Here is a 26889-nt window from a genome sequence, read left to right on the forward strand (position 1 = left end):
ATGGCAACACGATGCCTGGAGGAAGAGCGCCTTATCTTCCGCCTAGGAACCCTCCAACCACAAGGGATGGATGCAGATTTCTCCAGTTTCCTCATTTCCCCTGCCCCCATCTTATCTCAGTCCCAACCCTCGGACTCAGTACCGCCTTCTTGACCTGCAATCTTCTTCCCGACCGCTCCGCCCCCACCCCCTCTCCGGCCTATCAACCTCACCTTAACCTCCTTCCACCTATCGCATTCCCAACGCTGCTCCCTCAAGTCTCTCCTCCCTACCTTTTATCTTAGCCTGCTTGGCTCACCTTCCTCATTCCTGAAGAAGGGCTTATGCCCGAAACGTCGATTCTCCTGCTCCCTGGATGCTGCCTGACCTGTTGTGCTTTTCCAGCAACACATTGTTCGACTCTGATCTCCAGCATCTGCAGTCCTCACTTTCTCCTCCTTGTTGATGTGGCCAACCGATCAACGGTCAAATCATGCAAGTCAGATGCTAAAATCTTTCAAACCGATTGGTAACACAGAATTGCTATGCTCCCTCCATTACACTGAATGAGTACAGAATAATATGCATCCGAATCCCTGCATCTATTCCTGGGTGCTAACAGAAGTAGACTATCAGTACTCTATAGCTTATAGTTATCAAAGGCATTGAGTTTGGATCATTATAGTTCTTTCCTTTCTTGAAATACTGTTCCTCTATCTTCTGTTAAAATACAAGAAAATGCACTCATGATTTCCTTTTTGATGCTATAATTTTCTTCTCTAAAAATGAATAGTCTACTGGAATAAATATTCCCTGTGATGCTTCAGTAATTTGTTCAATTTCTTCATTAGGTGTTCTTTGAGTAAATTTTGTCTCACACTCATATGTTTCCCAATGGTCCTCTTTACAAAGACCTTTGGAATTATTTGTGATTTTTTGCCAAAAAAGTTTTCATCTGCTTTGCTTTGCATTCTAATTAGTTTTTATTGTTTATTTTTACTCTTCTTAAATTGATTTGAGTTGAATTTATTGTCACATGTACTGAGGCACAGAGATGATGAGAAAGTGGGAAATAAAATGCACTTCCTCATTTTATGAAGGAGAATCATTTGAAAATTCTTATTGCTTATTGTTAATCACAGGCCAGTTAGGTTCCTAAAATTTTCGACATCTTTTAACACTACTGAGAAACCCTGCAGGGAAATCATTGGCAAGACTGGTCCCAGATGCTGATTGTGGTCTGGGAATTGTCAGTGTGATTAGTATCGGGGAAAATCTTAACAAACATTGCCCTTTCCAGGTGGGATGTGCCAACAGCTTATCTGGAAAGTTGACTGTAGAATCTCGCACTCAAACATTCAACTGATGAGAAATTGCTAACCTCGATGGGGACGGATGAGGTAATCGAAATCCCTGATTCTGTAGAAATTAATTTATCATGGAGATGAGATATTCTTATATTCAGTAAAACACCTTTGTATTTACTTCTGTTTTAACCTGGGATACTTCCATCTATTTTATCCCAGAGGAGAGCTGAGAAGAACAGTTTGAAATAGTTATCAATTTAATTGCAGATTACCTGCATTCCATAAAAGGCTTCTGTGATGTTTTAGATAAGATTAGATTCCCTACAGTGTGGAAACAGGCCCTTCGGCCCAACAAGTCCACACCGACCCGCCGAAGCGTAACCCACCCAGACCCATTCTCCTACATATACCCCTTCACCTAACACTACGGGCAATTTAGCATGGACATGCACCTGACCTGCACATTTTTGGATTGTGGGAGGAAACCGGAGCCCCCGGAGGAAACCCACGCAGACACGGGGAGAATATGCAAACTCCACGCATAGAGTCGCCTGAGGCAGGAAATGAACCTGGGTCTCTGGCGCTGCGAGGCAGCAGTGCTAACCACTGTGCCACCATGCCGCCCACAGTGGAAGAGTTCGCAAAAGACATTGGTGGGGCAGGGTGAACAAAAGTTTTGAAATATTTTGTCATCTGACACACTGGAAAATAGTGGCATTTCTTAGCAAACTCGATTAGTTTCCAAACTCGCCAAGTATTAATGAGTTGCAAAGGACTGAAAGTGCATCCCTCTCTTTTCTATCATGAAGTAATGGAAGGAAAACACCATTGCTCAAATTCTACAAGGCGATGGCCATTTTGGACCCTTTCAACTCCCTCACCATACTTTCCAAGATGCTTGAAACCTTCCCGAGCTATATCCCTCAACTTCCCTCGGGTCTGGGGTCCATTAGCACCTTCCTGGCTGCATCCACTGCCAAGTTCTTAGTGTTGCTGGGACTCTTGGACCTCCAGGAACACAGGTTAGCCAACAGTATCCAAGGGTGCTCTGCACCAATTTGGCCTGTCCATTATGGCTTCAAGGCAAGCTCCTGCTGGCCTGTCAGCTGGCAACCAACTAGATTAGATCTTGAACACAGAGCTTCTGGATCTGAGGCAAGGACAAATCCATTGCACACACGCAAGACACCCACAGCTTATAGTATTTACTTGGTTTAAAGATACCAAAACATTTGTGTTCTTGTGAAGAGCTCTGTGGTACTGCGCAGAATGGCCTTGCAAAATTCTCATTAGCCTCATACTTAAATTGTGTGCTTTCTCTGTCTCAATTCAATCATTTGGTGGAGAAAGTTTTGCACCTGCAATTTCTACCTCTGCAATCCATTTACTCTTGCTGTCTGAGTAACATACATGTGTCGCAACATCGCTGGGAAAACTCGTGATGAATCAGCATGATCAAACTGCAGAGCAAACAAATTAACCTGCTCAAAATATAATGCAAGGTGATAAAAATAATGGGCAAAAAAACCATGCATTTGGCAAAAGATCCTTGTTTGTTGGTACCATGAATAAATGACCAGGCTGCTTCCTGGGATTAATGGACAGGATGTGGTCAGATAAGAAAAAAGTAGGCTTTTGATTCAGAGTATGGTGGAGAGTTAAGTTAGAGCTGGGCCCAGTAATAAAAATGTCAACTCCAATGGAATCAAAGGGTTTCTCCTCAAATGTGCCCATTAGACTGTAAGTAATCTAATCTAATCTAGACACCTGCCTCCACTTTTCTCGAGACTCTTTATTTATTGTGTCCGTATCTTTCTGCCATTTGATACACATCAGATCGCGAAGCAAAGCATCAATTTAAAATTAAGCAGACGATCTTAGTTGACATAAATGTGTGCAATTTATATATAGTTTCGTCACATTTATTTTAGTGTTTGAATTTTGAACTAGTGGCATGTGAGTTTTGGTCTGAGTGTATGAGGAGATTGAATGATTACCTTGTCAGTGTTTCTGGAGCCATTTTTCTTTTAAACCAGTATTTGAGAAAATGAGAACTACAGGGATAATAATAGAAAATTGTTTGGACAGAATAAACATTGATGAATATTAGCTTGCTTTCAGTTAGAAGGATCAGGATTTTTTTTTTGCTATGGGAACAAAGCCAGAGCTTATAAAGCTGTCACTTTCACTTCACAGTAGTCCTGGCTGAAGTTAGATAGAAGATAAAAAAAGGAGGTAGTTCAGAAAAGTTGGCAAATAGCTTACTGTCGTGCAAGGAGTTTAGTTTGAGAGTTCCAGGCCAGACATTTTTGGTTAACCATGATGGAGTTACTCAGAGCTGAGAAAGTCTGTGCTTAGTTGTGTGAGTACCCAGGAAAAGGCTATCAAATTCTCAAAACTGGAAATTGAAAGAAACAGTCAAGTCACATCTATAGATGTGGTGGAGAAGGGAAGTCTCTGGTGCTTGAGTGCTGTAAAACAATGATGATGAGATAGATGAGAACGTATTTTACTGTTTGTTTGAAATCCTTGATTATATGTAACAGGTTTGGTTTATTCTATTTTAGATTAGTAGTGCTGGAAGAGCACAGCTGGAGGAGCAGTAAAATCGACGTTTCGGGCAAAAGCCCTTCATCAGGAATGTTTTTACCTTATTCTATTTTATCTATATTACTTCTGTGTCATAAATTTCTGTTTTATTGTTCTAACCAAAACTGCAGCACTGTATACTTATGTTTCAGTGAAAGACCACACAGTTCATATTTTACTTTTTTTAATTTAACAAGCCAAGGGCTTGTCTTAGAATAACATTAGCTAGGATCCTAACTCTGTTGTTAACAACAAACCATTTCCTTCCAGAAGAAATTGGAAATAGCAATTCTTATGAGTAGTGGATATATACAGCTCAGAAAGGTTTCAGGATCTCCATAGTCTGCTGATTTTGCTGATCCTGAAAGAAATGGAGATATTACCAGTGAGGAAAAATGTTCCAGAGTTCCTATTAGGAGTGCTTGTATATTGATGGCAAATAAAATACACCATTGGGCTCACCTTTACTGGTTCACACCATGTAAGAATTCAGTGAAAGCTTCCAGCATGAGTCATTGATGATTCACGGTGGCTCCGTCATTAGCACTGCTGCCTCAAGGTGCCAGGGACCCAGGTACAATTCCACATTTGGGTGACTGTGTAGAGTTTGCACATTCTCCCTGCATCTGTGTGAGTTCCCTCTGAGTGCTCCGGTTTCCTCCCACTGCCCAAAGCTGTGCAGGTTAGGTGCTTTGGCCATGCAAAACTGCCCAGGGATGTGCAGGCTGGGTGAATTAGCTATGGGAAATGCAGGGTTACAGGAATAGGGTACATAGTAAGTCTGGGTGGAATGTTCTTTGGATGGTGAGTGTGGCCTTGCTGGGCTGAAAAGCCTGCTTCTACTCTACAGCGATTCTATGATTATTGCCACTTGTACACAGTTTCACAATGTTCTCAGCTCCTGTCTGTTACCCCAAAGAGCAGCTATCATCTGAAGAGAGAAAGCTATATAGACACTATGAAGTGTATATATGAATATGGTTGAATAGAGGTGACACTGAACTGGATGCTGCACAGATTATCATTGTATCTTTAGATGGTAAGTGTAAATATTGCCATGGTGGCAGCAGAGTGACTTGTGTATTTAAAAGGTTAATCAAAATTGCATAAACCTGAACAGAATGGCATATAATATTTAAAATATGTTGTTTGAAGAAAAATATTGAGCACTTTATCTCTTCTATGTCAACTACCAGCTGTAATTATGAAATTAATACATTCATTGAGATAATAAGAATAGCTGCAAGCAATTACATGTCATAAAGAATGACAAATTGTTTCAAAAAAATCCCAGAAACAGATCAAACCTGTCTGTTGCCCCTAGCAACAATGAAGCAGGACACTTCAGTGTAAATTGAGACATTTGTTATTTTGGAAGGAGTAGCAGTACAATTGATGGAACTTTCCTGAAATCATTTCAATTGTTTAAAATTTGGATGAGAAATTGTCCTTTTCATGTTGTTGAAAATCTGGATGGGTTGTTATAATTTGAGCAGAGAAGCCTGAGAAGGTACTGAAGAAATGTCATTCTGAATGATTGCAACACGTTGTCAATTTAAAGCACAGTGGAACTGCTGGCTGGTTGAACTTTCCTTCTCAAAATTAATTGGTTTTGAGATATGAACTGAACAGTTGTTCAGAACCACAATAAATCTGCCTTCCCACCCAAACCGAGTTAGTTTGATTGGTTCCAGATCATCATAATTGCAAGAGGTGATTTCAAAATGAGAACTATGTTAAGAACTAGTGATGATTTGGAAATGCAGGTGTTGGACTGGGGTGTACAAAGTTAAAAATCACACAACACCAGGTTATAGTCCAAGTGGTTTAATTGGAAGCACACTAGCTTTCGGAGCCGACGCTCCTTCATCAGGTGATATCAGGTCACTATCACCTGATGAAGGAGTGTCGCTCCGAAAGCTAGTGTGCTTCCAATTAAACCTGTTGGACTATAACCTGGTGTTGTGTGATTTTTAACTAAGAACTAGTGAAGCAGACTCATCAGTAACTTTCAAAGCAAAGCTGGACATATACTCACAACAAAATTTGTACAGTTAACAAGAGAGTCGGTCACATTGGATAGTTCTTTGAGCCAACAGATGTACAATATGGATCAAGTGACCTCCTGGTGCTCTGCTGCAAGAATCAGTGATTAGTTCACACAGGGAGGATTTGCCTTTTAAAACAAAAAAGAAACACCTTTATGTTGGGTTTAGGGGCACTTTATTTATATTCCAGTATGGTTGTCATTTTTAATAAATAGCACAACAGCAAGATGTGGTGTTACAGTTCCAAGGACATCAGCAAGAAAAATAACAAGCTGTGGAAACTCAGCAGGTTTGGCAACATCTGTGGAGCAAGAAACAGAGTTAATGTTTTGATTCTGCTATAATTCTTTCTTGGAACTGTTTCAGCATCCTTTGGAAATGGCATATATTCAAAACATAAATTGTAGAATTTTAACTTCTGTGTGTAGGATGCAACCTAATTTATCATGATTCCATTTAAGTGCTTGAAGAAAGGTTCTGGGTAAATATTCTCTAATCTATGAAAAGGAGATTGAGCAAGACTCCAGAATACTTGCCCAATTATTTGGGGAGGAGACTGCTGGTGTTATCGCTAGACTATTAAGCTAGAGACCCGGTTTATGATCAGGGGAACCCAGGTTTGAATCCCGACATGGATTGAATTCAATAAAAACAAAATCTGGAATTGAGAGTGTAATGATGACCACAAAGCTTTTGGTAATTGGTGGAAAAACCCATATGTTTCACTAAATGTCCTTTAGGGAAGAAAATCTGCCATCGATACCTGGTCTGGCTGAAGACCCATAACAATGTGGTTGACTCTTAATTTGGCTCAGTGGTTAGCACTGCTGCCTCACAGCACCAGGATCCCAGGTTCGATTCCAAATCGGGTGACTGTGTGTGTGGAGTTTGCACATTCTCCCCATGTCTGTGTGGGATTCCTCCGGGTGCTCCAGTTTCCTCCCACAGACCAAAGATCTGCAAGTCAGGTGAATTGGTCATGCTAAATTGCCCATAGTGTTAGGAGTATTAGTCAGAGGGGAATGGATCTGGGTGGGTTACTCTTCGGAAGGTCGGTGTGTACTGGTTGGGCCGAAGGGCCTGTTTACACACTGTAGGGAATCTAATCTAATCTAATCTAATCTAACTGCTGTTTGGGCAGTTAACGATGGACATTAAACATTGGCCTGGCCAGTGATGCCGTCATCCTGTGAATTAATTTTAACAAATGTATTTTCCACAATTCCACATTTCTCAGGAATTTATTCTGGGGTAGTAAAGCAGACTTGGTGATGACATAGGTTAGATACTGATCGTGATCTCTTGGCTCCCCAGTTCTGTGCTGATTGAGATGTAGGGCATGAGTCAAACCACCATGAGGATGTTTTGGTTGAAAATGGGAGTGGAACGACTTTGCAGACACAGAAGGGAATACTTTTCCTGAAGATGGATACAGATTCAGGGATCTGTAACGTGTGTGAATGTGTTGCCCCTGACCTGGGAATACTTGATGCTGAGGAGTGTGTCTGGAACAAGAGAAGTGCTGTTCCCTCAGACCCATGTCCTACATCTCAATTGGCACAGAACTCCCGAGCCAGGGGATCAGGTTCCAGGCACAGTAGGTTCTTTCAATTCACTCGTGGGATTGAGAGCCTTTGGAACTTCTTGCCACAGACAGATGTGGGAACAGAGTCCTTGTGTATATTTAGGGTTGAGAGAGATAGATTCTTGATCAGTCGGGGAGTCAAGGGTTATGGAGAAATGGCAGGAAAATGAATGTGAGGAATGTCATTGAGCCATGATCTTACTGAATGGTGAAGGGGGCTCGAGGGGCTGAATGGACTACTCCTTCTTATCGTCCATACGACACCAGCTGGACCAGTATTTGTTACCCATCCCAAATTGCCCTTGAACTGAGTGGTGTGCTTTGGTTAACTCTCTAATACATGTGTGTATCTGGGCTAAAGAACAAAAGGTTCGTGATATTGTGGGAAAGATCTTAAATTTAAGGACTGATCTTCTGTTCCATCAAAACTGACTATTTCATAACCTGTGAGTTACAGGAACCATTCTAAATCTTGTAATTTAGAATGGTTCAGTCCGCTCATGTGAAAGTCGATATTGATGCTTATCCAAAGGCTGAGTAATTACCAGTCCTCAAAATATTCTTTATCTTGCCCTTTTTCATTATCCTCAATACAGCAGTTTCTCTTTAAAATGCTAGATTCCCTGGACTGAGTGGGAACAGCAGTTTTTCCTGGATGATGTGTTTTACTGGAGTGCTATAGCAGGGCTGGGACAGAAATATTACCGTGAGAGCAAGATGGTATATTGAAATGCTGGAAACCAGATTCTGGATCAGTGGTACTGGAAGAGCACAGCAGTTCAGGCAGCATCCGAGTAGCAGTAAAATCGACGTTTTGGGCAAAAGCCCTTCATCAGGAATACAGGCAGAGAGCCTGAAGGGTGGAGAGATACGTGAGAGGAGGGTGGGGGTGGGGAGAAAGTAGTATAGAGTACAATAGGTGAGTGGGGGAGGGGATGAAGGTGATAGGTTGGTGGGGGGGAGGGTGGAGTGGATAGGTGGCTTCAAGGCAGAGGAAATGACCTGGGAGTTACAGTGGGAGAGGGTCTCCCTGAGATTCTTGTAGAGAGAGGAGGAAAACTTCTTTAAGGCAAAATCTATTGGAGTCCCTACAATAAACAGGGTGTGAGGAAATACAGTCAAAGTATCTATGGGAATTGGTGAGTTTGTAGTGCTTATTAGTTGACAGCCTATCCTCAGAATGGAAATAAAGAAGTGAAGGAAAGGAAGAGTCAGAGATAGACCAGGTGAAGGGGAGAGAAGTACTCAACCTTGAGCTTAACAACTTCAGACCATGATCTCAGTCCTTCAATTTCATTTCCCCTTACCACACCCACCCACCCAGCACCATCTCCCAGTGTTTTGATTGCAGGGATGTGCTCTCAGCAAAGCTGCCATTAACACCTACTCTTCTATCTGTACCAGTTCTCTATAACTATTAATACTCTCTTTGCCTTTTACTCTGCTCTCTACCCTTATCCACTGGTCCACTTGCTTTTCATCCCCACGTCTTAACAGTATAAAGCCTCATTTGTTTTCGAAGAAGCATCATACTGTATTTTGAAACTGTGTTTGCCAGGCCTGCTGAGTTCCTCCAGCATTCTATGCTTGTATTTCAGATTTCCAACATCTTCAGTACTTTGCCTTCGTTTTAGTTTGAGTTCTTTTGTCTGTGCAGACCTGTCTCATTTTAACCAGAGGCGTGCTACACTTGGATTCAGTGTCTTTAAATTCGGAAAGGTCACCAAGTGAGGCAGGTTTCCCCACTTTTGAATATTATACAAGGCGATGCTGGAGAACGATCAATGTTCAGACAACAGAACATGGTCGATCTCAAAAATGTTGTATTTTGTGGTTGAACAGCTAACAATTTCACGTACTTAGTGTCCATATCGATAGTGGAGAGTGATTGGAAATTAATGCCAGCAGTCAAGGCACTCTGAACCAGCACGTATTGTGCATTCAGAAGAATGTTTGCCAATTGAGATTTCTTCCTTGCCTTTCTGCTCCCGATGTGAGTAACCTCCTTCATCCCCACAACGTTAACCTCACTCTCAGTTCCTCTATCTATAATCTTGTTTGTTCCTCCTTCATTCATCTCATTGAGCTTCGGCATCAAATTCTGACCCTGACATCCCAGACGGTCTGGCAGCATCTGTGGAGAGAAAGCAGGATTGATGTTTCCTTTCCAGTGACAAGGTTCCGTGTTCTTCCAGCAATTTCTGCTTTTTTTTTCAAATTTCCATCATCCGCAATTCTTTGTTATTTAGTATCTCTATCTTGTGCAAGCAGGCCATTCAGCCCATCGAGTCCACACCAACCCTCCGAAGAGCATCCTACCCAGATCCACATCCCAAACTTAAACTCGTAACCGTGCATTTCCAATAGTCAACCCACCTAGCCTGCACATCCCTAGACACTATGGGCAATTTAGCATGACCAACCCACCTAGCCTGCACATCCCTAGACACTATGGGCAATTTAGCATGACCAATCCACCTAACCTGCACATCCTTGGGCTGTGGGAGGAAACCAGAGCACCCGGAGGACAACCACACAGACAGGAGGAGAATGTGCGAACTCTACGCAGACAGTTGCCTGAGGACGGAATTGAACAAGCTACCTGGTGCTGTGAGGGAGCAGTGCTAACCACTGAGCCACCATGCTGCCCCATCTATCTTTCTACTTCCATCTCCTCCTTCAAAACCCTCCTTTCAACACCTTTGACAAATCTGGACATCTCTAACCCATGGCTCTGGAGTTGTGTGCAGGTCAGTAAGAACTGCTATGACCTTGATTGATCAAACCTATATTGACGAGAATTAAATGGCTTGTTTTGTTCTGTAAACTTTTATTAGCGTAGTACTTTGTGCAAAGTATCATGCCATTAAGAACTTTTGTTGAAAATAAGTTTTTAGAATGTTTTGCAAATATGTTTCTCTCTCATTTTCACTATTATTGATATTTGAGTAGCCATGCTGTGGCTTTTGAGGTAGACAGTTTTAAACTAAATTAAAGAGAAAGGCACTTACTATTCAGGTTACCGACACCTGGACTAAACATTGAGTGTCTTTTCATCATCTACTGCTTTGGCTTACTGTCAATGTTTATCTAGTTAAATCTCAGTGGAGCTCCGTGGAACTTTTCATTTGCATTAAAAACACTATAGACTGATGCAGATAGTTTATTTATTTTATCAGAGTGGTCTTAGTACACACAATGTTCTGTACTGCTCCCTTAGATACTGATGAATTTCAGTATGAATTCTTGATACTTGGCAATTCAACGCATACTATTCACTTAGATAGTATCCGAGGATAGTGTGTTGAGGTGATCTCTGAGGTAAGGCTGTTTTTATCTGTTTTGAATTTGAGAAGCTGTAAATTGGAACATTATAGCACATGGAGTGATGAAAATGTGAGCTGTTAGTATTGAGAAGGAAATAGCTGTTTTGTTTCGTGATAAGTTAAAAATCGCACAACACCAGGTTATAGTCCAACAGGTTTAATTGGAAGCACACTAGCTTTAGGAGCGACGCTCCTTCATCAGGTGAGCGTCGCTCCGAAAGCTAGTCTGCTTCCAATTAAACCTGTTGGACTATAACCTGGTGTTGTGTGATTTTTAACTTTGTACACCCCAGTCCAACACCGGCATCTCCGAATCTTGTTTAGTTATAGTAGCGTGATCCTTGTTACCTGACACAAATAGCATAAAGGAAGCTCAAAGGCAGGAATATCACGATGAAAAAGGGCAAACAAGATGATTATACTTAATTAACTGGCATATGTAAACTGGTCCAGTCATAACAGCTCTGTTTTTCCAATGGTTTCCAAGAGCTTATTTTGGATCAATGTGTTGTCACAAAGATTTTGTGGTCAGCAGTGAAGGAACATTACTGTCCATTCACAATGCTGAAACCTGCAAACAAAGATTTCTCAGACTTCTGGGTGGAGACTTGCTTCAATCCAGTGCCCACTTCAGTGAGGACATCTGTGGCACCTTCAAGCAAACAGATGCTTCATGTTGCTGCAGAGGTTGGGGAGTGAGTGACATGCATGTGATAATTGCTGGGCTCTTTGTCTCAAGTTGGACATAACCCACTTCTCTCTCCAGGTATGGGGGGTGCATGAAAAGAAGAAAGACTTTTAGGGATACCTGAGTACAGTTATACCAACTTCAACCTGGAGGATTGTGTAGTTTGGAATAGTTGGCATCTCACTCCGTTCGTTCCTGTAATTACCACATCCCCTTGGATAGTCTCGGAAGAATTGAAGGAAATTGGGGGAACAATGAATTTAAACACTGCCAGGATCTTAGTTAATTACAGATTAGCAATCAGATAAAAACAAACCGCTTGAGAAACTTACGGAACTGGCAGCATCTGTGGAGAGACCAACAAAGGTAGTATTTCAAGTCCTTGATTTCTTCTGAATCCTGTTTTAATGTTCTTGAGTTTGAAGAAGATTCAAAATTTTAACTTTGTTTCTTCCCTCCAAAGCTTCCTGACCCACTGAGTTTCTCTTGCATTTTTTGTACTTATTTTTGATCCCCAGCATTTTTTTTGTTTGAGCATTTGAATAAAGTTGTTCTGCTGCCAAACCAGCATTTTCTTTTCAAGTATTACTGTTGTTCCTTCCTTTATTACCTTTGACCAATGCATAAGGAGTAACATAGTTCCTACAGCTCATAGAATAGCCAGGTTTGAAATGGGAGGTTATGTTCTATGTTGTCTTTTCTATCTTTCTCCTTATCCATGGCTTGCAGTATAAGTAGGAGTTATTTCATCAGTTCAAGTCATAGAGATGTACAGCATGGAAACAGATCTTTCGGTCCAACCCGTCCATGTCGACCCGATATCCCAGCCCAATCTAGTCCCACCTGCCAGCACCTGGCCCATATCCCTCCAAACCCTTCCTATACCCATCCAAATACCTCTTAGGTGTTACAATTTTACCAGCCTCCACCACTTCCTCTGGCAGCTCATTCCATACATGTACCACCCTCTGTTTGAAAAGGTTGCCCCTTAGGCCTCTTTTATATCTTTCCCCTCTCACCCTTAACCTATGCCCTCTAGTTCTGGACTCACCCACCCCAGGGAAAAGACTTTGACTATTTATCATATCCATGCTCCTCATAATTTTGTAAACCTCTATAAGGTCACCCCTTAGCCTCCGACGCTCCAGGGAAAACAGCCCCAGCCTGTTCAGCCTCTCCCTATAGCTCAAATCCTCCAACCCTGGCAACATCCTTGTAAATATTTTCTGAACCCTTTCAAGTTTCACAGCATCTTTCTGATAGGAAGGAACGTAGAAACTGAAATTGCTTTGGGCCTGGAAATTTCCCATCCATCACTACATTTGCTATCTATACCCACTTTCCAATCTACACACATCTCTCATTACATCCTCCTTGCCAAATCCTTTACAGAGAAAGTGAGGACTGCAGATGCTGGAGAGTCAGAGTCCAAAAGTGTGGCTCTGGAAAAGCACAGCAGGTCAGGCAGCATCCAAGGAGCAGAGGGTTGACATTTCAGGCATATGGGGAGAAAGTGAGGTCTGCAGATGCTGGAGATCAGAGCTGGAAATGTGTTGCTGGAAAAGCGCAGCAGGTCAGGCAGCATCCAGGGAACAGGAGAATCGACGTCTCGGGCATAAGCCCTTCTTCAGGCATATGCCCAGATGAAGGTCTTATGCGTGAAACGTCAATTCTCCTGCTCCATGGATGCTGCCTGACCTACTGTGCTTTTCCAGGTTCACACTTTTCAACAAATAGTTTATAGCCCACCTCGGTCCAGCTGACACAGATTTGGCCGACTCCATACTTCCGTTTATAGGATCATTAAGTGAATAACAATGTCAGCTTTTTTCAGGCTACTGCCCTTCACATCTGCAGATTTTGATCATTTCTCCCTCCAGTGACTTTACTGTCATTATTCCATTGTCTTAATTTGAAATGTGATTAGTTTGAGAAATTTGTGGACCACAATGTTTGCAGGCATGTGAGCACAGGACTTGTTCTTGCTGACTGCACCTTGCATAAACTGTTTTAGATATTGCCAGCTCCACATTGGAACTTGTGGTAGCATTAAATTCATTCTGTGGATGGATAATAAATGCTGATCTAGCCAGACTGCCCATCACCCGTTCATAAACAAAACATATTTCCAATGAAGAGCAGAATTCGAAACAGGGGTTCTTCAGAAACTAATGTCTTGTTATTAAGTCTTGGATTGCCTAAAATCTCTGAATCTAAAAGAATACTTTGTCTGTCTTTAAGCTTGACATGTTGCCCAAAGGGACTGTTTCACTTATTTTATTTCCAGATTGAATAGGATTAATATGCTGCAAGTAACAGTCACTGATGTTTTGGCAGCTGATAACACCAGCAGCAAACTATTTGGGCTGAAACCCTGATGTGATCGCTTCCTTGCTTTATTTCTGGTTTGTTAAGCTTGTCATATTCATTCAGTATAATTTTGTTCATTTCCATATTATCCGAGCATTTCCCTAGTAATCAGCATGCTGTGCACATCCAGTAGTTTGCACACATGTTGTTTCTGTCTTACTGGTTTTGCCTGGACAGTCTGGGAGAGAGTTTGATTGACAGCAGCAGCAGGGAGAACATGCAATCAGGAGGAATAAGGACAAAGATGGAATCAATCATCACGGTTAAACCAGAATCCAACACTTCCTTTTCAAATCATAAACTGAGAAAATGTATACTTTTGTGGTCATGACAATACCTGGTTTTTCACGACTTCAGTGTTGCTTATCCATCAGTATTTCCATCATTAATGCAGCTGTAAAGATGCAATTTTACATTTGGTCGCAGGTGAACATGGAGAGCAGGTTTGTTCATTGATCTTTGCTCTCGGTAACCTTTGTTTTCATTTTATTTTGAGTTATCAGTTTTTTAAAATGTTCTCACAGTCCCTCATTGCCTATGACTCTGAAGGACCAAATAAATACAATTGAATACTTTACAGAGCACTGTGGTCCAGCCAGTAGGTAGGGATTGTGGTACAATCTTGTCGAACAGATTGGCTGAGCTGTAGTGTAACATTGAGAATCTCAGCTCGATGTGTTGACACTGCTGATCCCGGCCAGGTTTTGTCACTTCTCAGTCAAGTCACAAACCCAGGGGAACTTGAGTCCTAGTGCAGACTAGACTAGTTTCTGAAATGGTTCTGAAATGACATTGAGCTGACACTGGGAGTGGAGTATGAGGAGAGTGAATTTTTGGTTTGGCTATGTTAGATGAAAGAATATGAGCTGGCAGTTGGGAGCTGCTGTCTGACAGGAATGTAGAAAACCGAGGAGAGAAAGTGCAGAACCTACAAAGATTGACCAGTTGAATAGTTGTCTCATATACAGAATTATCTTACACAGTTATCTTTCATTTTTAGATTACTTTTTATGGAGAAATCTTCCAACTGTGCAACCCATTCTCTGATTGAAGCTGATTTTAATGGCACTGGGAGAGGCTTAAGAGAAACACTTCATTGCTAGATATGCATAATGAAGCTTATATTAACCTAGCTTGGTATTGCTAATAATCCATACTTGCACCTACTTCACAGACTCCTCTTTCACCCGAGTTACTTTGCCACCTCTAATTCATTGAACTGTCCAAAACTGACAGGATAAACCCTGTGAGGTTATTTCTGCCAGTTAAGGAAGTGGCAACCCTATGAATTAGGGTTGATCAATTGAGATTAGATGGGTCCAAGGAGAATAGTATAGAATTACATAACATATATGAAACAAAAACAACCTAGTCAGTCTACTCTGGCATTTTTACTTCACTTGAACCTCCTCCCATGCTTCCTCATGTAAATCTTTCATCGTTGTTCACTGTTCCCTCTGCCTTAGATGTTTGTCTAGCTTCCCCTTCTTGTGATGGTGAGCTCCAGATTCTCATCACTCTTTGGGTTAACAGTTTCTTCTAAATCCCACACTGGGTTTCTTGGGATGTTTCTTTTTAATGGGCTTTAGTTATGCCCTTCCTCACAACTGGGAGCACTCTGTATCGGCACTATCAACACCTTTCATAATTTTAAATACCTTTATTTTGTCATCCTTCAGCTTGTTTTATTTTCAAGAGAAAAGAAACTCATTGTGTCAGTCCTCTCTAAACATGCAAACCCACAGCATTTCTCAAATAATCCATGCTGATTTTCTCTGCACTTTGTTCTGGACCTCTATTACTTTTGTAATATGCTGATTAGAACTTCATGCAATACTCTGTGTGTGGTCTAAAAAAGATTTGATACAGGCCTAATGCCCCTACTTCTCAATACTGTCCACCTTGTGGCAGAATGTTAGGACCTGAGTTTTTGCCATATGTGGAGGATGGTTGGAGTAAGTGCACATGCGGTTCACAGATGCAATTGTCCATTTCAGTGATTAGCTGCCTCTGGTCAAATTGGATTTTGGCATCCCGTAGTTAGGAACACGACTTGTACAAAGCACAACAGATTAGAGCAGGACTATCGTTTGTGCATTTTCATGGAAAGGCAGGTAAGATACACCTTTGGATATGGTCCTGAGGCACATTAAGGAAATTGGAGCAATGTGTGAGGTACCTGTTGAAGGATCTGTCAGATATCCTTTAGTGTTGTGAAAGGTATACATGAGTTATCCTCAGAAGTGCACAAATGCAATGGAACTGTCAAAGATCTGTCAAAGCTGTCAAGTGATTCAACTCTTCTGAGCTTTTTAAATAATCAGTTATTATTGTTTCCCTCTGACTGTTGACATGAACCTGGGGTGGGGGTGGGGGGTTACCATTTTAGGATTTATGTTGCATGATTATGACAGAATGTTATTGTAGTGGGAAACCTGCTCAGTAAACAGTTCGATTGACACGTCCAAGTGGTTGTTGAATACAAATGTTTGTTTTCTTTAGAGATTGAAGTACTTGAGTGAAACATTTCTCAGGTGATTGTTGAAAGAGTTTTAACTTTTTAAAAATCAATTAGAGTTTGTTTTCAAATAATATCATCATTAATCCTTGTCAATATACAGTGTTATACATGGTCTGCAGATGTCCCTTTCATGTTGTCATTAGTTTTGAGCCATTTGTTATCACCATGGGTCAACAATGTCTCTCTTTCTTATTCCCCTACCACCCTCAGATTGTTGGTTCCACCTGTTCTGTTTTGCACAGTTAAATTCTTAGCTAGGTTCTCATCGAATTGGCTACATTTTCTATCTTGATTAGGCAAGGTATAAGGAGCATTAGTTCGTTCATTGGCTATTTGTGTGTATTTAACTGCCAATCTTAATCAATCAGATCACTTCAAACTAAACTTCTCCCAGCAAACACACAGAAAAATTGAAACCAGAGACCCATCTTAAGCTCTGGTTAACACCATGACAATATAACACACTCATGCTAACTTGACTCCTGATCTTTTATGTTTAGTTTTCCTCAATTTCTTTGACATGATGAATTAATTAGATTTAGCAGTTTTTCAATATCTACTGAATGTTTTTAAACTGATTAAGTTCTAACTCCCAAAATAATCAATCTTTTCTATTCTAGTTCCATTAAGCAAATGTGGGTAATCTCTTAAAACGTCATGAACCAGTATGCTTCACCACAGTGTTCTTCATTTGTGTTTATCCCATTATCTACTCTTCATTTATTGGTCTTGAGAATTAAAGTTATGTAATCGGTCACATGGACCATTGGGCCAAGGAGTGGCAGATGAAGTTTAATTTAGCTAAATGTAAGATGTCGTATTTTGGTCAGGCAAACCAAGACAGGACTTTAACAGTTAATGGTCCTGGGGAGTGTTCCTGAACAAAGAGACCTAGTGGTACAGACGGCTAGTCCCTTGCAAGTGGAGTCACACATAGACAGGATGGTGAAAAGGGCATTTGTTACGCTTGGTTGCACTGATTTGTGCATTGAGTATCGGAGTTAGGAGGTCATGTTGTGACTGTACAGGACATTGGTGAGGCCACTTTTAGAATACTGTGTCCAATTCTGGTGTCTCTCCTTTAGGAAGGATGTTGTTAAGGGTTCAGAAAAGATTTACAAAGATGTTGTCATGGTTGGAGGGTTTGTTCTATAGGGAAAGGCTGAATAGGATGGTCTTTCCCCCGTGGAACATTGGAGGCTGAGGGGTGATCTTCTAGAGGTTTATAAAATCATGAGGGGCATGGATAGGATAAATAGACAAGTCTTTCCCCTGTGACGGGGGAGTCCAGAACTAGAGGTTTAGGGTGAGAGGGGAAAGACATATAAGGGGCCTAAGAGGCAATTTTTCACGCAGAATGTGGTGTGTGTATGGAATGAGCTGCCAGAGGAAGTGGTGGAGGCCGGTACAATTACAACATTTAAAAGGCAACTGGATGGGTATATAAATAGGAAGGGGTTAGAGGGATATGGGTCAAATGCTGGCAAATGGGACTAGATTTGTTTAGGATATCTGGTCAGCATGGACGAGTTGGGTTGAAGGGTCTGTTTTTTTCTCCTAGAGTAGGGGAGTCCAAGGGAGGGCATAGACTTAAGGTGAGAGGGCAAAGATTAGAAGAGACCTCAGGGGCAACGTTTTCATGCAGAGGGTGGTGCATGTGTGAAACGAGCTGCCGGAGGAACTGGTGGAGGCTGGCACAATTACAGCATTTAAAAGGCATCCAGCATATGAATAGAAAAGGTTTAGAGGGATATGGGCCAAACGCGAGCAAATGAGACTAGTCTGGTTTAGGAAATCTGGTTGGCATGGACGAGTTGGACCAAAGAATCTGCTCCCATGCTGTATAATTCTATGACTTGATGACATAACCGTGAACGATATATTTGAAATTGATTAATTAAATGGGCCCTAGAGATAGTGCTGCAGAATGGGCATAGCTGGTTGGGCTCTTTCAGGAGCTGGTACAGACACGACTTTCTCCCCACCCTCACCTCCTCTGGCTTATCTCTCCACGCTCCAGGCTCACTGCCTTTATTCCTGATGGTGGGCTTTTGCCCGAAACGTCGATTTCGAAGCTCCTTGGATGCTGCCGGAACTGCTGTTCTCTTCCAGCACCACTAACCTAGAATCTGGTTTCCAGCATCTGCAGTCATTGTTTTTACCACGATGGACCAAATAACCTCCTTGTGGGCTGTAAAATTCTATGATGCTGTATGCACAGCAGTATTCGTTCAGAAAGTCTACCGTGACTGTACTGACTGGTAGAAATGGTACAAGGAGCTCTGTGGACTAATTCCACTCTGATTTCTTCTGCTCTTGTTTTCTGACTGACCCTACCCTTCACAAGTTCACCTTCTCAGTGAACCTTTGATCCCCTCCTTTTCCTCAGCTCCAGTTCAGCACTTCTCAAAATTATCAGCACATTTCTTCTCACAAAAAGAAAATCCTTGACTCCCTTCCCTTAACAATGGACATGACTCTAACTTCTGTTTGTTTTCGGAAATCCTCCAAGCTTAGTTCCGATTTCTCCGGGATCTTACTTTTTCACATTCTCCATCTGGATTCTACCCTGCTAATAACCCTAACACTGCTCCAAAATTACAGATACCTTTCCGATAACAACTGTGATGTACTTGTCTTCTTGTATTTTCTACAGTATTAAACATGGATGATTACTCCTGTCTTCTCCCCACTGTCTTTCCTTGTGACTTGTTTTATTTATGCCACCAAGTCACCTCCAGTGTTTCTCTGTTGCCTAGTCCCGCCCCTTGGCAGTCTCACAGGCTCAACTTGAAAGGTACAGTGATGGTGCAAAGCTCTAGTGCTCTCACGCCACCTTTGATCACCTTTGCACCAGCATGTCCAACATTCTGTTGTGGATCAGCAAGAATTTTCTCCAACATAATGGTGGCAAGATCAACTCCTCCTTTTTAGCATCTGCCAGAAAGAATTCTTTGTTCCAGCTACTCTCCTGTATCCTTCATGATCCTGAGAGCAGCTTCATTCCCCGCATTTAACCTTCCATCAAGATAGCTTATTCCTACTTTAATATAGACGCCTACATTCTAACTCACCTTCGGCATTGTTAAAAATCTCAGTTGTGTCTTCAACAATCCAGGTTCTGTGAATGCCAGTGTGAAGTCAACTATAGCCTGCCCAGAATTGCACTGCCTGCATCGTATTCCCCAACACATACTGCTCTCCTATCTCTCTTGTCTTTGCCAATTTCTGTTACCCAAATTCAAATCCATGGCCTTGCCCATTCCTAATTCTGCACCCTTACTTATGGCAATAATTTTGCCCTTTGCTCACAAAGCTTTCTTCAGTGCTTTTTGCACGAGCCCTACAGAGCGGAAACAGGCCATTCGGCCCAATAAGTTGACACCATCCCTTCAAAGAGCATCCCACCCAGACCCACCTGTTTCCCCGATTCCTGTAACCCTGCATTTCACAAGGCTAATGCACCGAACCTGCACAACCCTGAACATTGTAGGTAATTTGGCATTGAAGAATGTGGTGCTGGAAAAGCACAGCTGGTCAGGCAGTATCTGAGGAGCAGGAGGGCCCACATTTCTGGCATAAGCCCTTCATCAATTTGATATGACCAATTCACCTAACTTGGAAATCTTTGAACTGTGGGAGTAAACTGGAGCACCTGGAGGAAATCTTCGCAGACACAGGAAGAATGTGTAAACTCCACACAGACAGGCACCTGAGGGTGGAATTGAACGCGGGTCCCTGGCGCTGTGAGGCAGCAGTGCTAACCACTGAGCCACCGTGCCACTCTCACGTGGGGTCTCCAACAACCAAAAATGCACAATCTGAAATGATTTCCCTGCACCTCTTCACTTTGTTGACTCTCTCTCCCTTTTTCTAAAATCCTTCGAATCTCATACCTTTCCAAGCTGTTGTAGCATCGTTTAGCTGGTTGTCTGACTTTACCTTTGTAACATGTTTTGTGCTTATTTTATTCTGTGAATTGAGTGGTATGAATGGGAGTTATGTTTATAGGTGAGTTTTGACTATCCTTTTTAAGATAAATGGCTTATGGCAAGTGGAAGACATCAGTGTATAAATCACGAGCATTTGAAAACACCGCAAAATAGATTGACACTTCAGTGGCATGTTAAAGGTGCCACCTTTCAGATGGGAAATGAATCTAGGCCCTAGGCTGCATGTTCAGGTCTATGTTAAATATCCCATGGCTGTACCTGAAGAGCTGGGACCTTGGGTGTTCTTAGTCACCTTCATCTCTGAATTGACACCAGCAAGATAGATTTATTGACCATTTACATCTTATTATTTTGTAGGTACTGTTCTTGTCTGTAAAACACAACTCTTCAAAAGTATTTTTTTGCTGGAAAACGCAATGGCCGTCCTGAGGGTATGAAAGATGTTATTAGAAATAAACACAGCTTAGTCTGTTCTTTCTCGGCCTCGGAAGGATTAAAGCTTTGTTTTCAGGAACTCTTTAATAAATTGAGTTTCTTAAATGCTGACATTGCAGTATCAATGGGACACTTGATGATGATCAGTGTATTTGAGGGTGACCAACTCAGGTGCTTGCTACACTTTTATTTTTGTGAAAGTCAGAGGGAGATGAAACAGAGTTGGTCAAGTCGGTTCATCACAGGCTGTACACAGACATTGTGATGTGTTTGATAGGTGGTGCTGATGACTCTGCACTACATGAACGGACCGGTGTTTATGCTACATGACCCCGTCCTTCATCTCAGGAGGCAATTTGCTCTTGAGATTTTTGCCCAGTTTCTGCTAATTAAATGCTTTGACTGTGTGCCTTTTCCAGTACTTCTAAAGACAAACTTGGCCTAATTCTGTCCCTTCCTTCCATTTGTTTCAAATTTAAATCCGTAATACTGCAACAGAGAGGAAACAAGAAGGCAGGAATAATGTTCCCTTTATGAAATTGAATGAAGACAGCAGTAATGATCCTGAGACAGTCGACCTGGAGAATTATTAGTAACATTACGTAGGACTGACGGTCATTTGCTTGTGCCAGTCTGTAAATCAGCCGTCGTCTGTAATGAATGTGGGGTTAGTGCTAAGGGGAGCCACTAATTATCTTGGTTTGACAGAACTGCAGCACATTGAGTTTTCCCTGGCAGTACATTCAGCTCTAGTTAAGCAAATAATCCATTGAAAATAACACTTGCTTCAATTCAGTTGTCAGGTGTTATCACCTGGCTAAGCCTTGCATGCGTGTGTCAAGCAACAGTCCTATAGTGAATGAAAAATGCTCAGTGGAAGCTGATAGTTTCATCAAGTGGATTAGGATGGACTTCATGAATGTCATAACATACTTCACAAATAATGAATACTTTGCACTTGCAGGCTGTATTGTTACTATCAATGAACATGGAGCAATACTGCAAACTGTAATGAAATGAAGGGTTATTTGGGTTGGAGGGTGAGTGCATAGTACATTGAATGGATATTCCTATACGGTAATTATTTCTTCAAGGAATATTCATTAATTTTTTTTTACATGGTAAAATCTTCTGAATTAAACTTAGAATTGTTTCTGTTGTCAAGCAATTGTAGGTTTCATTGGATGGACAGTAAAAGATTGATGTTCTCTGATTTTCTACTTTTGGATAGATCATTCATAACTATCAAAGTGTATGGCCTAATTTTAAGAAGTACCAAAGTCCTTGATGAAAGTGGAGCCCTTTTAAATTTACACAGCATGAGACATTCAGTCATATAGAAAGATTGACTCAGTGCCCATTAGAATCATCTTAGTTGAAAAGGAATGGAGATGAAATGCCCAGAGGTGGGGTTGCCAGTTGCATAGAGTCTGGATATCTCTACATCATCCTGTTCAGAGATCTTAGGAAACACATCGGAGACAGGTAGGACTTAAACTCGGGCTGTCTGGCTCAGAGGAGAGACAGTACCACTGCATCACAGAATCCCCTTTAAGTGCACAGGTTCAGCTTTTGCCAAGTGTATAATGGTTGAGAGCTGACTTTGCTGATAAGCAATGAAGTTGGAGTTTAAACCTTGAGAAGGAGCATCAGAACCATGAATCTTTACCAAAGGTATAAAAGCTCTTTGCATCTTAGTGCCAGTCTGTTTGCCGGCTGACAGCAATTTGGGTTTAAGTCCCACTCTAAGACCTGAACATGCAGTCTAAACAGATAGTCCAAACCAAGCATTGACTTATTACTAGAAACATTATCCTTCAGGTGAAGTGTTAAAGTAATTTTAAACAACTGCCTCATTGTTTAGATGGATGTTAAAGATCTATTATCTTTTACTATTATTGTTTGAAGAAAACCAGAAATTCTGTGTCTTCTGCAATGTTTAATCGCCAACCCAAACAGCCTTTAAATTCCTTGGAGCTTGTCGAATTGCCCAAGCTGCGTTCATTGATAATAACCACAGAGCCAGCCCATTGAAGCCATTTACTCTCTGTGAAATATGTTATAACATCTCTGATGAACATCATGAAATCTTTCTTGATGAAGTTCCTTTCTTATTTTGTATATTTTTGTAAGTAACAAATATATTGGAACAACTAGTTTCTGTGCAGCATGAAACAAGATGTTACTTGAATGATCACATTTCTGAATTCTTTATAAGATCACACTCTAGTCCAATGGGTTTGATCAAGAGAAATATGACATTCATGTTTTTACATTATGTATTTTTATGTACTCATATATATTCATCGTGCAGGCATATTGGTCCAAATTGGACACCTCCTGAGCAGTCAGACTTCTGTGATTCTGTCATTATCTTCCCAAACCTAAATAAGAGGGTATTTTCAGCTCCCTTGTCTGGCAGATCCAGAGACAAAGAGCGGAATTTTCACAGCTTCTGAATGTCATGGACAGCGGTGAGACAGTCATGAAAATACTGCTTGAAAGGAAAATAAAATTCTCAATGTTGAAGAAAGACTGTCCAATTTTCCAGAGAAGATTGTAACATTGAGATGAAAGTCTACCTGGTAAATGGCAAGGGGCTATGGTGCCATGCTATGTCAATTTGACACCCGCAGAATGTAACAGTAGCTTATGCAGCAAACAACCTGCGTACGCTTCAACTAAATGGCCATACGGTGCAAATTAGAAATACTAGCACATCCAGAGTGGCTGCAGTAAATTTGCTTTGTTTGTGGGAGTATGCTCCACTTGTGAGTAATATGAGGCCCTTTAATCAACAATTGCACTTTCACATTAAGGGTTAAAACATCTACAATTTCAAAACTTGCATACCTCATGCATTGAGCAACTATGTTGATTATCAATCCTGGGCACAAGCAATCTGGATCATGACATTATTATTGCAAATGTTCATGCCAAACATAGGTACAATGAAGTCCATTGTTTCACTGGGGTGTCCCTGTTAGGTCTCAGGAAGGTTCGCTTCTCTTGCTTGGATGGGTCTGGATGCTCCTTGCAGGACATCACAGATAGAATGCACTGCATTATCTTTACAAGCTGAGCTGTGGTCAACTGGAGCAGGCAAAAAGTGGATGTGACATACAATGAGAAGTAGTGAGAATGACACTGGTCTTCTGAGGAGGAAAACTAAGACATTGAACAGAAGGAACATCATGATAGGGTAAAGCAGTATTAACTGCAAAAAGCCAGACAGAACTTATTGACAACAGATTCCAATGGAATTGAGTTGGGAGAAGTCATCACTGACTGTAAATGTCTTATTGGTGGAAAGACTCCTTGGGTTTGAACATTGTGTGGTGCTAAGGAAAGGCAGCTTCACTTGCTTCTTTCTTGTAAAGCTGCAGCTAAAATGAGAGCTGACCAGACAGCTGATGATGTAAAATGATAATATATTGACAAATGGGAGATTCGATTTGCAACTAATTTTCAACCAGGCCATATGTTTGCCTTCAGAGGCTTCTTCCTCCCACTGTGTCTAGGGGTAGTCCTGGGTTCCACAGCTTGGCTGGCTGGATGGAGCCAGTCCTTTAGTGAAGTCTGACCTTGGAGTTTGAACTAGCCCCCTCAGCCTGGTGTGTTGTAACTAAGGGCCACAGTCTTGCTGAGGATGTCTTACTCTCCTCTGCTAGAAATTCCACTAGGTCGAAGGTCACAGATAGATTGGATGATGGGCTTTATGAGTCAGTTACATTGACAATACGCAGCTGAGTAAATGTTGGACTCAGTAAGTTTTACATCTTTGTGTGAATCTGGGAAGAAGCCGTGGCTTTATTCTGTAGCTGTCTTGGTCGAGAAAGGTAGAGTATGGGTCATTGCTTGGCCTAATTTTATTTTTGTATTTGCGTCACTGCTGTGGGGCATTCCTATGAAGAAAGGCCTAAACTCATTATAGTTGGAATGTTTTCAACGAGCAGAGAAAGGAGATGTTTGTCCTTTATACCCTGCGTTGTGTTTTTAACCCCTTTGAAAAGATTGCCAACTTACCACCTTTTGTCTCTGGAAAATCTGTAAAGACTTCCAGTTATACTTTTTTTAAAAATCTTGAAAGTGGTAATCATGAATTCAGAATTTAATCTGATTTAAGGTGACAAGTAAAAATTGTCCTACAGAATCTATTTTTTTTAGCATTCTTATTGGTTTTCTTTTCATTTCAGAGAAAGTAGACAATGGAGAAGTCTATCAGAGAAAAAGGGCACAGCAGCCCAACTACTCAGAGGGTTTGACTGCAGTCAATCATCCAAGATCCACTCCAGAACAAAGCAGTTGGAAGCGCATCATCTTACTCATTCTTGCCATCACTATACACAACATCCCAGGTAAGAAACAGTGAACTCCAGCAGAGCCTTTTCAAAATGATATTGAAAATAAAGTCCATTTCATCAAATGGCCATGCAGGTGACTCTGGAAGATATGACCATTTGAATCCACCTCAACATCAACCTGTAGGGCTGGTTAAGAGCCTCTAGTACAGGTGAAAGGCTTTAGGTAGAAAGTGAAATCATACCAAATAATAAAAAGCGAATTACTGTGGATGCTGAATTTTGGAAATGAAGACAAAAAGTGCTGGAAATATTCAGCAGGTCTGGCAGCCTCTCTGGCGAGAGAAACAATGTTAATGCTTTGAGTCTGCTTTGACTGTTCCAGAGATCAGTGGCTGTAGTAATTCACTGGATAAAGGACTCTGATTAGGTCTAATGCTGAAAGTTTAAAAATGGTGACCCTTAGTTGTTAGGCAAGCTCAGTCTGGGCCACCTATAACATTTGATAAGTTAAGCACTTTAAATTAATCTCTGCCAGTATTAATTGAATTTACCATCCTCCTTCTACATTTTTAGCTGTGATATGTTTTCAGCAAGAGTAATCAGAAAACTAGAGTTTAAGTGGAAGGACTGCGACTAAATGAAGAAGGGAAAATAAGGTCGAAGAGCCTTCTGTATTCGCAGATCATTTAAAAATAGATTATATCACTGACTATAGCTTCTGGGACATTTCTTTTTCTACCCATCCATGAACAGAAGATTGCTGTGGAAACTGGGTAGACTATGGAGGGAGTGTACATTGCTGTTGCATGGTCATCAGCTGCAGTAAGATCTATGGAAACAGAATCTATTTCCTTATAGAACATTTTAATCAGAGAGGTAAGAGAAGCTGTAGGGAGAAGGTGTGTGAGGTGCAAGTGCTTTGATAATGAATGACATCAGTATCGGCCACAATATTTGTATTTGCATTTCTCAATACGTGATGAGATGTTGTGTTTTATCAGGAGCATTAATAGCTGTTAGCTAGCTGCTGGGGCACTTGCAATATTTAGGTGTCAAATATTGAAACTATATAATGTATTCTCTGCTTCAGGTATTTTTCCCATCAAGATCCTATTCCTTTCACCATCCCATGACATCTTAAGAGCAACGTGTCCTTTGTGTTTTTTTGTATCTTGCTTGATGAATCAATAACCCAATGTGATTTGATTTCCTTTGTACTCCTGTTTCCTCCACTCTTGAGAGTTTGTGAGGATTCATCAACTGGACACCGGCAGTTCAGGTTGAGTCATGCCATGCAGGGAATGAGGACAATTAGATTAGATTAGATTCGGCCCAAAACGTCCACACCAACTCTCCAAAGAGTAACCCACCCAGCCCCATTCACCTCCCCTATATTTACCCCTGACTAATGAACCTGACACTATGGGCAATTTAGCATGGCCAATTCACCTGACCTACACATCTTTGGATTGTGGGAGGAAACCGGAGCACCAAGAGGAAACCCAAGCAGACACGGGGAGAACGTGCAAACTCCACACAGACAGTCGCCCGAGGCGGGAATTGAACCTAGGTCCCTCGCGCTGTGAGGCAGCAGTGCTAACCACTGAGCGACAGTGCCCCCCAACACTGTTTAGAAACCACAACACTGCAATGGCCGGTAATCAAACCCAGGTCAACTGCATGGAAGGCAGCTATGTTCACCACTATACCACCATCACCCTAGTGCATTAACATTGCACTAACTTGTATCTCAGCATGCATGCACCTCAACACTGACTTGAGAC

At 41.5% G+C, this 26889-nt stretch overlaps 1 protein-coding gene across 3 annotated transcripts in view; it reads left to right on the forward strand.

The window, feature by feature from the left end:
- LOC122562204 (zinc transporter ZIP11-like) overlaps positions 1-26889 on the forward strand; it is a 717305-nt gene that overhangs the window by 333077 nt on the left and 357339 nt on the right. For all 3 annotated transcript variants that reach the window (XM_043714885.1, XM_043714886.1, XM_043714887.1), the window contains one exon: positions 24998-25159. In XM_043714885.1, coding sequence (XP_043570820.1) covers positions 24998-25159 — 162 coding nt within the window. The remainder of the gene's footprint in view (positions 1-24997; positions 25160-26889) is intronic.

Source organism: Chiloscyllium plagiosum, chromosome 24 (genome assembly GCF_004010195.1).
Source record: "Chiloscyllium plagiosum isolate BGI_BamShark_2017 chromosome 24, ASM401019v2, whole genome shotgun sequence".
NCBI classification, from domain to species: Eukaryota; Metazoa; Chordata; class Chondrichthyes; order Orectolobiformes; family Hemiscylliidae; genus Chiloscyllium; species Chiloscyllium plagiosum.